Genomic DNA, 15138 nt, shown 5'->3' on the forward strand with positions numbered 1-15138 from the left:
TTGTACTCCGGAGCGACTTATAGTCCGAAAATTACGGTAATTTATCACTCTCATACCACAATTGGTGCTCAGTACCGTTAAAAATGGGATTTAAAGTAGAAGTGTATCACAGGTACCAATTCTAAAGCTGCCAATGTCATTATTATGGCGTATATCATCAATGTTGAGACATTTGTTTTACTTCCTGCGATCCCTGAAGGCACCGTTACGAGACGAGGTTCCAAGCCTTTTTGCTCAGCTGTCACTCGTGATTCCACGCCCCCCAAGCCACCATCCATTCATTTTCTGTACCGCTTATCCCCACATGCTGCAGCTTATCCCAGCAGTCATTAGGCAGGAGACGGGGGACACCCTGAACCGGTTGCCAGCCAATCGCAGGGCATACAGACGGACAACAATCCACACTAGCACTCATACCTACGGGCAATTTGGATTGCCTACCATGCATGTTTTTGGAATGTGGGAGGAAACGTGAATTCCCGGAGAAAAGAGCTGTAAGAGCAGTTCTAACCGCGCTTTATCTCAGCCTCCCGCAGTCAGGCTATTTATCCACTCTTCCACTTCGCGTCAGCAGAATCAGCAGCATCTCTGATTTGCGCTTCGTTTTGTCATGAACGAGGCAGGACAACCAAATGCAACAGGGACTCTTTATTTGGGGAAAGATGAAAGGAGACAAGGAGGGCTGGAATGCCAGCAGAGCAGGACGACGAGGCAAGCTGACGAGCCGCTCAGCGAGCGCGTATTGTGCCTCATCGAAGCAGACGGGCATGGCAAGCTCGTGGTCGCGGACAGGCAGAAGGTCGAGCCAAACAGAGTCCAGAGCAGATCTAGAAACAGGTTTTTGCTACACAGCGAATTAGGGAAAAGGCATCACGCTACACAACGGATCAGGCAAACGGGAATCAGGTAGCATAACAGAACCAGGTGGCAGGAATACGTGTATCGAAGCAGACAAACCAACGCAGGCTTGTAGGGATTTAAATACACCTCCTAATCAGCCGGTAACAAGGGCACAGGTGGCAACGATCAGCACTAGGGGTGGGTGGGTAGGTAGGTAGGTAGGTAGGTAGGTAGGTAGGTAGGTAGTGAGTGAGTGAGTGAGTGAGTGAGTGTGAGTGTGAGTGTGAGTGTGAGTGTGAGTGTGAGTGTGAGTGTGAGTGTGAGTGTGAGTGTGAGTGTGAGTGTGAGTGTGAGAGTGTGTGTGTGTGAGTGTGTGTGTGTGTGAGTGTGTGTGTGTGAGTGTGTGTGTGTGAGTGTGTGTGTGTGAGTGTGTGTGTGTGAGTGTGTGTGTGTGAGTGTGTGTGTGTGAGTGTGTGTGTGTGAGTGTGTGTGTGTGAGTGTGTGTGTGTGAGTGTGTGTGTGTGTGTGTGTGTGTGTGTGTGTGTGCGCGCGCGAGGGTGTGAGGGTGTGAGGGTGTGAGGGTGTGAGGGTCTGAGGGTGTGAGGGTCTGAGGTTGTGGGTGTGAGGGTGTGAGGGTCTGAGGTTGTGGGTGTGAGGGTGTGAGGGTGTGGGTGTGAGGGTGTGAGGGTGTGAGGGTGTGAGGGTGTGAGGGTGAGGGTGTGAGGGTGTGAGGGTGTGAGGGTGTGAGGGTGTGAGAGTGAGAGAGCGTGCGAGTGAGAGAGCGTGCGAGTGAGAGAGCGTGCGAGTGAGAGAGCGTGCGAGTGAGAGAGCGTGCGAGTGAGAGAGCGTGCGAGTGAGAGAGCGTGCGAGTGAGAGAGCGTGCGAGTGAGAGAGCGTGCGAGTGAGAGAGCGTGCGAGTGAGAGAGCGTGCGAGTGAGAGAGCGTGCGAGTGAGAGAGCGTGTGAGAGAGCGTGTGAGAGAGAGTGTGAGAGAGAGCGTGAGAGAGAGCGTGAGAGAGAGCGTGAGAGAGAGCGTGAGAGAGAGTGTGAGAGAGAGAGAGAATTAATTCAAGTACAAAACCTTTGATACCAATCCAACTCCATAGATAGGAAAAATAAATGGCCAAGGCAACGCAAGAGTGGGTCAAGAAGAATCAAATGCAAAACAGTGACTTACCCAGACCTTAGTGAACCTTTGAGTTGTCATGCAAGAGCCTTAAATTATAAAGAAAATAGATAAGATCTTTAAAGTTGAGTGCGTCCCTTCTGACTCTAATTTGTAACTTCCCTAAAGCCCCCCAAGTTTATATTTCAGAATCTGACTCCCTATTAAGATATATATGTATCATACAGGACCATAAAAGTATAAATGTTTCATTTATTTCAAAGTCGGCACACTTACAAGATTCACAGATCAAATGATTATTTTTCTCACTGTACCTAAACTCTACTAGTATCCAGACAATAATTAATTGTTATCAAATACTCACTTTGGCAGGTGTTTCACTACCTAAGCCTGGCACTTCTTACATTCTTCATGGTGGAGATAGCCGGCAAACTGTTCGCATATCACCTTGAGTTCTTCCAACATAAGTTCGAGGTGTTTGATGCGTTGGTGGTGATGCTGTCTTTTGTGCTGGACATAGTCTTCATCTTCCATGATGACGTATTTGATGGAATGGGTCTACTTATCCTGCTGCGTCTCTGGAGGGTGGCTAGAATCATCAATGGTGAGTAAAACAGTGATGTAGAAATATTGAATGTAAGATGGAAGAACTTGAGTAGCATGACAGGTACAGCAACACAAACTACTAAACAAATATTTGAAAGGTACTGTATATAATCTTGGTTTCTTTTCCCTTATTGCAATCATAATCTCAGGGATGAGAACTGCAAATGAAAAAAAAAACACTGAAAAGTAGCCGCGGTCTGGGGGCTGCATGCCTAACTGGGGGGGGGGGGGCTAGGGCCAATATATATATATATATATATATATATATATATATACAGTGGAGCCTCAGTTTTCGACCACAATCCGTTACAGAAGGCTGTTCGAGAGGTAAATCGGTCAAATTCTGAATCATGTTTTCCCATTACAAATAATGGAAAAAAAATCAATCCGTTCCAAGCCAAAAAACCCGCTTTTTTTTTTTATAAACCATTTTTTCATTATTTACACCATAAACTGCATAAATAAGTGAGTAGGTAATGTATAAATAAATAAATATAAATACTAAACTGAATTAATAGAGTAGGCTAGGCTGGGGAATGTATTGCCGTATCTGTAGCAACTAGCTTGTGTGTTTCATTCTAATAGTAAAAGATATCCTTTTAAATTGTGAGGGAAAAAAAAGCACATCAAAACATTTTTTTTTATTTTTACCAATGAAAGACAACATTTCAAAGATTACGTGAAAGAAAACAGCAAAAATGTTTTCTTAATTTCAAAAAGGTAAGCACAGTCGCCCCTCTCGCAACATCACTTCCCTTAGAGCGTCTTTGTTTTTCAGGATCGAGCTTATTGTCGGTTTTGCCATGGGGCCTGAATTTCCCCATCCCTGGGGATCAATAAATATTCATTCAACCAATCAATCAATCAATCAATCAAAACTCCCGCGCCAACTCTAACACACGCACACCGGGCTCATATTTTACGATCAATTCTTTTTTTAAGTTCAACCGTTTTGCGCACTTCTTTCCTCTTTTCGCCATGATCAGCTTTACTGCTCTCACTTGCTTCCTTTGGAGGCATGATTAGAGTCGATGCAATCCTCAGAGTAACGAGAATGTAACAACGAACGGACTCAGTTGGCAGCGGGTCCTCTCGGCTCATCTTGCGAGGTTCGACAACCGAAATTTCATCCGACATCTAAAGCGAAAACATCTAGAATTTTTTGTTCGAATACTGATTTGTTCGAGAACTGGGACGTTTGAAAACAGAGGCTCTACTGTATACACTGCTCAAAAAATTAAAGCAACACTTTGAAAACACATCAGATTTCAATGGTGAAAAAAAAATGTTTGATAGCTATGATAGATTGAACTTTATTCATTGTTTACAGGGGGCTGCCACGACACTTTGCTGAGGCACGTGGGAGTTTGCGAGTGGCTAATGCTATAATCATAGCTGCTATACGCACGAGGCTATTTCATCTCAAAATAGGCTGCTCCGTTAATGTTTTGGGTAAATTTACGGATCGATATGGAAGGGAAACATAAGTAAGCAGTACCAATGTGTTAGATCGAACTTTAGTCAGTTACGATCATTTTATAGGAGATGGTTTGAGAAACGTGATTGTTTACAGAGGGCTCATTGGTTATTGGCTAAACCCTAGTCAACCTCAGTTTGTTGCAGTATAGCTTCTATTTTACCCGCCTTTTAATCTGGTGCGCCCTATATATGAAATAATTTCTAAAATTAAAAATTCAATAAGGGTGCGCTTTATAATCCAGTGCGCTTTATGGTGCGAAAAATGCGGTAATGACTGTCTGGGTCAATAGCTTCATTTGTGTCATTTCATAATTTATTCCCAGGTTGATGTCATAACTTGCAGTCAATTTGATCATAGCCATTGTATTCCTTTATTCATGCAAATCGACCAGGTCTTACCTTAAAAAAACCTTATAATCCAGTGCGCCTTTTGGTGCCAAAAATACGGTCCACTTGCCTTTTGGTCCATTTTTGTTTTTGTTTTGACCTTTTAACTATTTATGCCCTCATAATTCAAATAAAATATTCCCAAAGCGAATGTTGAACTATTTCGGATTGATACATTAATAAGGATAAAACTTCTATAGAAAAGCGGTGATATCATTCTACTGCATTAATAATAATAATAATATAAAATCCTTGAAACTCAAGGGCTAAAAAAGAGTCCCAGTCTGCCCTGCCGGGGCAACACAAATGTATTTTAGTTAACCTTGCTCTTGGCAGCTGCAACATTATGTTGAAGAACTGTAATGGACCTATCTTGATTTTAATAACAACAAAATACTATATAATAATACGGTATATCTTATTATTTATGTGATGATTAAATCTATTGCAGGGATCCTAGTGTCAGTAAAAACCCGTGCAGACCAGAAGATGCATAAGCTGAAAGGGAGCTATGACCGTCTCGTAGAAAGAATCACCAAACTACAACAGCAGATTGATAAACTAGTAAGTATTCACTGCTTACTCTTAAGTCCCGAATAAGAGTCCAAATAGTAGGCACCAAAATGCATGTAATGCATGGTTGTGTGGGCTCTTGGTGGGCAAGTTGTGCATGATGTAAGATTGTCATTGTTCACTAAAATCCTAAATACCATTGCTAATTTGTGTGTTTCGTTGTGAAATTCTAAGTATGAAATAACTAAAATGAAAAGTTCTCACTTCAGGGGACCATCAACCAAAGTTAATCGGACACTGTCAGCTCTTCTCTCTAACAAACCTGTGTGTGTGTGTGTGCGTGTGTGTGCGCGTGGGTGCGTGCGCGTGTGTGAGTGCGCATATGCGTGAGTGCGCATATGCTTGCATGTGTGTGTGCGTGTGTGTTATAATTTGTGCTTCCTTTTGCATTTGATACGTGAATTTATTAGAAACTGTGTGGGAGGCTGGGGGAGGGTTGTAATGGTGTAAATAGAGGTGTTATCCTTCCCCAAAACAAAAATTATATATTAATAAAAGAGTCAATATCTAATTTGCAAAGTTCACTTATTGCGGACAATTTCGGAACGTAACCCCCATGATAAACGAGGGAACACTGTATGCACGCACGCAGGACCATAAATATTGGTAAATACGACACAATTCCGCATCTTTAATTTCTAGGCCATTACCCAAATTCAAGATTCAAGTTTTTAATCGCTGGAAGTTTTGTCCTCTCTACTCAAGATTCAAGATTCAAGAGTTTTTTATTTGCCATGTTTGAGCGTGCCAAACAAGGAATTTGACTCCGGTAAATCACACCCTCTGTCCAACATTTAGGTGACTAACAACACTCAGGACATGTGAAAAATGGCAAATATTCTCAAACATCCCCTGATCTTAAAGTCCCAAAAGGGCAAGGAAAAACTCAAAACTCCAGCTAGGGGAAATGAGAAACCTTGAGAAGAGACCACAGATGGGAAGGTCCCTCTTCCAGGATGACCGGGCTGCAATGGATGCAGAGAGGACACATAGTACAAACAGTGTAGACAAATTAAAAAAAGGTGTAGAGAGCAGGATGTTATTGCACAGTAATGACTCTGAGACTCTAAGAGTGGTGTGAGTTCATCAGAGCAGCTGGTTTTGGCGTACCGAGCTCTATAACGCCGTCCGGAGGGGAGTAGTTCAAACAGACTGCAACCTGGGTGAGAAGGGTCTGTAGAGATGTTCCTTGCACATTTTCTGGTCCTGGACAGGTACAAGTCTTGGATAGATGGGAGGTTGATTCCAATGATCTTTTCTGCAGTCCTGATTGTCCGTTGCAGTCTGTGCTTGTCTTGTTTGGAGGCCGATCCAAACCAGACAGTGATGGAGGTGCAGAGGACAGACTGGATGATGGCAGTGTAGAAGGTCTTCAGAAGCTCTCGCGGCAGGTTGAACTTCTTGAGCTGTCTCAGGAAGTACAGCCTCTGCTGGGCCTTCTTCCAGACAGAGTCTATGTGGCCGGTCCATTTCAGGTCCCGAGAGATTGTGGTTCCCAGGAACTTGAAGGTGTCTGTGGAGAGAATAGTATTACTGCGGATAGTGAGGGGTAAAAGTGGTGAAGGGTCTCGCCTGAAGTCCACTGTCATCTCCACGGTCTTGAGCGGGTTCAGCTCCAGGTGGTTTTGGCTGCACCAGTGGACCAGCCGCTCCACCTCCTGTCTGTACGCAGTCTTATCACCGTCCTGGATCAGTCCGATGAGAGTGGTTCGTCTGCATACTTCAGGAGCTTCACAGGAGAGTCACCTGAGGAGAAATCATTGGTGTAGAGAGAGAAGAGCATTGGGGAGAGGACGCACCCTTGAGGGGCTCCAATATTGGTGGTCCGGGTGTCAGATGTGATGCCCCCCAGCCTCACACGCTGTCTCCTGTTGGTCAGGAAGCTGGTGATCCACTGACAGGTGGAGGCAGGCACTGCAAGCTGGATGAGCTTCTGTTGGAGGATGTCAGGAGCGATGGTGTTGAACGCCAAGCTGAAGTCCACGAACAGGATCCTGGTGTACATTCCTGGGGTGTCCAGGTGGTGGAGGATGTAGTGCAGTCCCCTGTTGACCGCATCATCCACTGACCTGTTTGCCCGGTAGGCACACTGGAGGGGGTCAAGCAGGGGGCCCGTGACATCCTTCAGCACTAACCTCTCGAAAGATTTCGTGACCACAGATGTCAGTGCGACAGGTCTATAGTCATTCAAACCTGTGATGGCGGGCTTCTTGGCCACTGGAACAATGGTGGAGCTCTTGAAGCACGAGGGCACCTCACACAGCTCCAGAGAACGGTTGAAGATCCGTGCAAAGGTGGGCGCCAGCTGCTCAGCGCAGACTTTCAAGCAGGAAGGTGACACGCCGTCTGGGCCCGGTGCCTTCCTGGTCTTTTGTCTCCGGAACATCTGGGGCACTTCCTCCTCGCGGATCTGGAGTGCGGGCGTGGCCTCTGCAAGAGAGAGACTGGGTGACAGCGATGATAGAGGTGTGGACAGAGCAGTTGTGGGGAGAGGCGAGTATTTAGATTGTGCTGCAGGAAGTCCCATTGTGTGGGAGGACCGATCAAACCTGCAGTAGAACCTGTTTAGCTGGTTAGCAAGCCTTGGGCTCTCCACAGGACGGGGGGTTTGTTTCTTGTAGCCCGTGATGCTCTGCAGACCTTTCCACACTGTTGAGGGATCAGGATTGGCAGAGAGGTGTCTCTTCAGGTTCTCCCCGTAACACCTTCTGGCTTCCCAGGATAAAATAAATGTGGATAAAAAAAAGGATTTCATTCCACTTAAGGGGGTGAGGCAGCTGGTTTATGTATTTTCTTAATGGCAACAACCCCAAGTAACCCCCAAGTGCTAAAGGGTCTCTACTTGAATCCTTGCATTTTTTTTACAAGCCATCTGAAAGGGTCAAATTTCAGATTTGGGAGTCTCTTACCAAGTTTAACCCTCTAAGCAATTGACCTGGTCATTGGTAAACCTTGAAACATTGATACACAATAATACTGTCCACAAAAAAAATGTAATATGGCCTCTGCCCCATAACAGGTTACATGGCAGCTCAAAAAAAAATAGCTGTTCTTGTTGTGTACAATGGAATTTCAGTTTAGGATTCAAGTATGAGTCAACAATAAGCACACAAATAAATGTATTTATTGTACAAAATGACTCAAATGTATTGACATATATAAAATATTAGTCAAGCAGCAGCCAATACTTGAGGGTACATGGACTTAGCCTATCATACCATCTATAATTATCTGGTTTACAAATAGGAAAAATAAGATAGATCTGTTCAAAAAAGGTAGAAAACTAAAAGGCACGAACGTATACATTAATGAACACCTCACCAAGAAAAATGGTAAAATAGCTAAGAAAGCAAGAGCTCTTAAGAAAAATGGTAAAATACAGTCCACTTGGACTGCTAGTTGTAAGATGTTCATCAAACCTGTTAGGGCAGCAGAAAGTTCTCATGGTTTCTGCATCAGTGCCATAGAGCAACTTAAGAGGTACGAAGGAGACCAGTAATCTGTACATCATTCTGTTGAACCTAAGGTTGTGGTGCTCTTAAATCATGGAAGGTAAAAACTTGGTGAAATTTTAAACCCACCATGAACAGTATTGACAAATGCCTTTCTTCTCCAACTGGTGTGTTTAACAAACAAGCACTGATAACTGAAAATGAAGAACTTGATTTGAAAACATTTGATTTCACTGAACATAAGGGATATGACAGAGAACAATATTGATCCTGTGAATAACTTCACTCAAAGGAATTATAAATTCTATACTGTAGAGCAATTTAACAAGAATGTAACATCAAATAGAGCAATATCAATTACCGTTTTTTTCCGTGTATAGTGCGCAATATTTTACCAATTTATTGTCCTAAAATCTGGGGTGCGTATTATACATGGGTACAAAGAAAAAAAAAATTATTTTTTTTTTTTTAATTTTTTTTTTTTTTTTTTTTTTAAATAAAGTCATGGTACAACAAAACCAACAACAGGACTGACCGACAAAGTCGTGGAACAAAAAGACAGGGTGACATTACCAAAGACAGGAACAGAATGACAGTAACACATGCAATGATCCAACGGTGAGCGAGGGGCAGACAGAACTTAAATACAAAACACGTTACATCGATTGAGGTGACACAGGAAGAGAGGGGCGACGCGAACAGAAACTATGGCAACCTAGACACATAGCAAAACTGGGGACGAGACATGACAAATCTCCCCCGAAATAAAACTCACCTTTCTTCTTGTTTGTTGTCAATCGCGCATCACATTCAGCCATCCTGCCCAACACACTTAGTAAAATTCATAATTGACGACACATCGTTTGATGCGATGGTGCAATCCTTGATGGTGTGTTATTGTCAAATATTGTTTGTTTTTTAATCTCCATCGCGGACCGGACGTCATACGGAGGCCGCCATTACAGATGCGCAGAACGGTTGCGCAAGACACGTACGTCAGCTATATAAAGAGCGAGAGTTCAGTTCTCCACCTATTAGTTTCAATTCACAGTTTAATTAGCAGTTTCAATCAGCAAATAACAAAATGCGTATTACAGGTAATATTTTATTTCACAACACTTTGCCTTGTTCCTTTCGTCTCTGCTGTTCACTTCAAACACGCTCCATACGACCGCAATGCTCTTGTATCAGACGCTCGCTCGATCACCTGCTAGTTTGCTGTCTGTCACAATGTACCCTACACAAATCCGAAACATTTGTTGCGGCTCCGAGTCACGACGAGGGGCAAGTTTTGGTTTCCAAGGGTGTTTTTATTCCTCTTCAACGTCTCTCCCATACAGAGCCGCCTCTTTCCCGTGCGCGGTGGTGCGTTTATGGGCAGTCGGAGAAATCAACGCCAACAAAAAAAATTACATCCAGCCTAGTTAAGACTATACCAAAGACTATAAAAATGGGACCCATTGCCTCCCTGCGTGTGTGACGATCATTGGGACTTAAAAAAAAAAAAAAAAAAAAGAATTAAAAAAAAATCATAAAAATTGGGTGCGTATTATACATGGGTACAAGCTTTTTTCCAGCATCAGCATGCCATTTTTAGGGGTGCGTACTATACATGGGGGCGCACTATACACGGAAAAAAACGGTATACATTTTAATAGTAGGAGCTTGAACGCAAACATTTCTAAGATCAATCAATGTTTAAAAGATATGAATAACCCGTTTACTGTAATTGCAATATCTGAAACCTGGTCAAAGGATGATCAGTCTGAAAATATTGACATAGAGGGGTATGAGAGTTCTACATTAAATAGGAAGGTAAAAAGATGTGGAGGAGTTGTTCTATTCATAGATAAAAACTATAAGTATAAGATAGTAAGAAGTATGTCTCAAGCAATAGATAATATCATGGAATGTATTACTGTTGAAATAGAAATGGAATCATCTAAAAACATTCTGGTAAGCTGTGTATGGTTCATGTATTGAGACATTTAGTGAACAGGAATGTATGAAAGAAAAATCAATACGAAAGTCTGTCTGTGGCGATTATAATATAGATAATATAGATCTATTGAACCCACTTCAGCTGACTCCCGTAACAGAATTTATAAACTTAATGTACAGTTTGAGCCTCTACCCCACAATAACCCGTCCGACTAGAATCACATCTCACGGTGCCACAATAATTGATAATATATTTACAAATGTAATTGAAAAGAAAGTAAAAACTGGACTGATAATAAATGATTCAAGCGACCACCTGCCAGTGTTTGCAGTGATCCAGAACTGTACAAAGAGAAAAAAGGATGCTATAACTTTTAAAATGTGTAGAATGAACTCTGGTAATTCAGTTAATTCATTTAAAAAATGATGTTTTAAAACAAGACTGGAAAAAGGTATACGTGGGTGATGTAAATGAAGCTTATAACACTCATGTCCATTGTATCCGAACTTTATGATAAAAACTGTCCTCTTGTAAAGAAAGCAGTTAAACAAAATTCAGTGGAAAAACCATGGTTGACAAAGGGAATCTTAAATGCTTGCAAGAAGAAAAACCTATTGTACAAAGATTTCTTAAAGATAAGAACAAAGGAAGCTGAATTAAAATATGACCTACAAAAATAAATTGATTAAAATAATGAGAAACAGTAAAAGGAACTACTATAGCAAAATACTGGAGGAAAACAAGAATAACATAATAATTACATGGAAAGTGTTAAATGAGGTTATTAAACACAGAACTGGAAAGCCAGGATATCCTTCTTATATTTTAAACAGTAATAACTTAACTATAAATGATCTTACTATAATTGCAGAGGAGTTTAATGATTACTATGTTGGTATTGGGCCTACTTTGGCAGAGGAAGTAGCAAAAAAAGGTAGTACAAGTGACCTAATTAAGGATGTACCCATAGCCGTAAGTATGGTTCTAAGGTGAACGAATGAGAAGGAAATAATAGAAGTTGTTCGAAAATTTAAAGGTAAAAAGTCTACTGACTGGAATGGGATAGATATGTCGCTTCTTAAAAATATGTTTGAATGTGTGGTGAAACCCCTTACATATATCTACAACCAATCTTTGACAACTGGTGTTTTTCCGAGTGAAATGAAAACTGCTAAAATTATTCCGATATATAAAGCTGGGGACAAACACAGGCTAAATTACAGGCCAATATTAAACATTTTATAAAAGGCTTGATAATTTTATGACAAAACAAAATATTCTGTGTGACCAACAGTATGGATTTCGGAAAAAATAGGACCACCGCACTAGCTTTGTTAGATTTTGTAGCTGAAATAACAACAGCTATTGAAAATAAACAATATGTTGTAGGTGTTTTCTTGGATTTTAAGAAAGCTTTTGATACTGTAAATTATGAAATATTGTTAACAAAACTTGAACGATATGGGATACAAGGTATGTCACTCTCTTGGTTAAACAGTTATTTATCCAACAGGAACCAATATGTGCAACTTATGGACTGTAAATAAAAACTAAAGCAGGTAAAGTGTGGGGTTCCTTAGGGCTCAATATTAAGCCCCTTGTTATTTATTTTGTATGTCAATGATATGTGCGAGGTTTTTGCAGATGACACAAACCTGCTTTGCAGTGGGGATGACCTGAATCAACTACTGGATACTGTGGGTATTCAAATGAAAAAATTACAGAGTTGGTTTGACACAAATAAACTTTCACTAAATTTAAGTAAAACAAAGTACCGTAATTTTCGGACTATAAGTCATGTTTTTTTTCATAGTTTGGGTAGGGGGGCGACTTATAATAAGGAGCGACTTATGTGTTTTTTTTCAAACATTTTCAAAAAAAAAAAATAAGTGAAACCGCGATAAACGAACCGCGACGTAGCAAGCGATTACTGTAATTTGAATTTCGAGTGACGTCAGCACCGCGACGCGGCATGGCGCGGTGCTTGTTTACAAAAAGGACAAAGATTGATCACGGGATAACAAAGATGACAAAGGGCCCTACGTACTACCAACATTATTAGCGGCTTTGTTTCTAAGTGGCACGCAGGACGAAGAGTTTGAAGGATTTAAGGATTTGGAGTGACACAGAAGGTTTAAAAAACTATTATAGCTTTTACGCACACCCGGTCCTACTCTACGGAGCTCTCTTTTACCTCCGTGGATAGAAGTCGGGGGCCGGCGCTCGGCCGGGTGGCTGTCCGGGGACGGTGCATGGGGCTCGGACATGGCTTTTACGCACGCCGGTCCTACTCTACGGAGCTCTCTTTCACCTCCGTGGATGGAAGTCCACGCCGCCACACGCCTGGAAGCTTGTTTTGTTAAATAAAGAGCCGTTCACCAAACCCACGTCTTTCCTTGTACTTTGTTAACGCTACAATCTAGTAACGTATATAATAGTTATTTGATATATAATTTATATATCGTTATATGGGCCTGTGAAAAATGTTGAAGCGGCACCATTGTTGACATAGACCAGTGCTTCTCAATTATTTTCTGTTACGCCCCCCCCTAGCAAGAAGAAAACTATTCGCGCCCCCCCTCCCCACCATGACTATCCTAACTTGTCTTGTAAGTCGTAAAATGTTGCACTGTCGCAAACGTGACAGAAGTAACAATGAGAGCGCCACTGCCCCCTGCTGTAGTAAAGGCGCAATTACACTTTATTCTAGTACTGCCAAAAAAAACCTGTTCCCCAGGGTCACACGCGCCCCCCCAGTTATAGCACTGCGCCCCCCAAGGGGGGCGCGCCCCACTATTTGAGAAGCACTGACATAGACGATCGATGGATTTAATGAATTGGAGTGACACAGATTGTTTTAGAAACGTGTTATTTATGTAATAGTTTTTTTTTTTTTTATTGTTTAGCACATATTATTATATCAATAACTGTGCAAGGAGGGAGACGAAGCCTAGGGCTTGTAAAGAGCTCCACTCCTTCTAACCCCCAATTCCAACCCTTAATGCTGAGTGCCAAGCAGGGAGGCAATGGGTCCCATTTTTACAGTCTTTGGTATGACCCGGCCGCGGTTTGAACCCACAACCTTCCAGTCTCAGGGCGGACACTCTAACCACTAGGCCACTGAGCTGGTTTTTTATAGTTATTTGAATAACTCTGAATGTTACGTCAGGCCCGTTCTCAGCTCTTCGTTTGTATTTAGTATGTCACGTTAGCATACCTATCGTTTAGCCCAGGGGTGGGCAAACCTTTTGACTTGCGGGCCGAATTGGGTTCTAAATTTTGACCGGGGGGCCGAACCAGGACCAGATGGATGTAGTGTTTGTGTGAAGTAATATAAATGACATGTAAAGGTCATTGCATCAAAGGTTTTTACTTTTAGTAGATACTAAAGCATGGATATTAAAAAAAGCTTTTTGAAAACAAATGCATTTATTAACAGCATTAAAAAAAGATTTCACCAAAAAACTACTATCAGTGATTCTTATTAATCACGACAGTTGTGATGAATAGCATTTTCCATCACTTCAGCGCCTACAGGTTAAATTTATGAAATATGTTTATCTAATGAGGCGAAATCACATCCAACGGCAAACATTCTGACCAAATTCATCATCTTTAATAATCAGTGAAAGAATACATCTAAATAAAGTAATAAAGAAATCAATAGTATTGTTGGTTTCCCTTTTTTGCTCGTGCATCATAGTCTGGAGTAAAATTTGTTGTGGTAATTCTTAGGATTAGACCCGAGGTCTCAGTCCGTTAACCTAGATTTGTGACGGGCTTTGTTGACGTTCATGTGGCTGAACGTCTTCTCACACACGTAGGTCGAGCCAAATTGTCCACTCTTTTTTAACATTCGCCACTCAGTGTCCACCTTTCTTTTCTTCGGGCCACTCATTTTAATGGGAGGATTCCAGGGGAAGGTTTGTGGGTGGCATTAGCGGAAAACTGTAATTACGAATTACGTAATTTTACACACAAAAAAAAAAAAAGAGCATAAGTCACATTTTGGGGGGAAATTTATTAGACAAAATCCAACACCAAGAACAGACATGAACAAGCAACAACAGGCTAAACGATAGGTATGCTAACTTGACAAACACAAACGAAGAGCTGAGAACGGGCCTGACGTAACATTCAGAGTTATTAAAAAACACTATTACATAAATAACACGTTTCTAAAACCATCTGTCACTCCAATTCATTAAATCCATCGATCGTCCTTTGTCAATAATGGGTGCGGTGCGCGCTGCTGACGGTGCTTGCACTTCAAAATATTCCACAGGCCCATATGACGATATATAAATTATATATCAAATAACTATTATATATGCAATATTATCAAACCATCTGTGTCACTCCAAATCATTAAATCCATCGATCAAATTCCTCGCCCTTTGTCAACAACGCCGCGCGTGCGCCCTGACGTCAGCCTCGTCTTTATTCCACAGATCTAGTATATAACTATCTTGTAGCGTTAACAAAGTACAAGGAAAGACGTGGGTTTGGTAAACGGCCCTTTATTTAAAACTAACTTCCAGGCGTGTGGCGGCGTGGACTTCCAGCCAAGGAGGTGGAAGAGAGATCCATAGAATAGGACCGGGCGTGCGTAAAAGCCATAACCGAGCCCCATCCACGGTCCCCGGACAGCCACCCGGCCGAGCGCCGGCCCCCCGACTTCTATCCACAGAGATGAAAGAGAGCTCTGTAGAGCAGGACCGGGCATGCTATAAC

The 15138-nt window shown here is 42.0% G+C and overlaps 2 protein-coding genes across 20 annotated transcripts in view; one reads left to right on the forward strand and one right to left on the reverse strand.

The window, feature by feature from the left end:
- The window catches only part of hvcn1 (hydrogen voltage-gated channel 1), a 63489-nt gene that overhangs the window by 41754 nt on the left and 6597 nt on the right, over positions 1-15138 (forward strand). For all 3 annotated transcript variants that reach the window (XM_061285678.1, XM_061285687.1, XM_061285668.1), the window contains 2 exons: positions 2338-2569; positions 4889-5001. In XM_061285678.1, the coding sequence (XP_061141662.1) occupies positions 2338-2569; positions 4889-5001 (345 nt within the window). The remainder of the gene's footprint in view (positions 1-2337; positions 2570-4888; positions 5002-15138) is intronic.
- Positions 5717-15138, reverse strand: part of tctn1 (tectonic family member 1) — a 196855-nt gene continuing 187433 nt past the window's right edge. For 8 of the 17 annotated variants that reach the window (XM_061285497.1, XM_061285398.1, XM_061285507.1 and 5 more), the window contains one exon: positions 5717-7722. In XM_061285497.1, the coding sequence (XP_061141481.1) occupies positions 6701-7722 (1022 nt within the window). In that variant the 3' untranslated portion in view covers positions 5717-6700. The remainder of the gene's footprint in view (positions 7723-15138) is intronic. The other 9 variants (XR_009715187.1, XM_061285411.1, XM_061285427.1 and 6 more) reach the window with 9 other exon arrangements.

The sequence above is a fragment of the Syngnathus typhle genome, linkage group LG1 (assembly GCF_033458585.1).
Source record: "Syngnathus typhle isolate RoL2023-S1 ecotype Sweden linkage group LG1, RoL_Styp_1.0, whole genome shotgun sequence".
Classification (NCBI taxonomy): Eukaryota; Metazoa; Chordata; class Actinopteri; order Syngnathiformes; family Syngnathidae; genus Syngnathus; species Syngnathus typhle.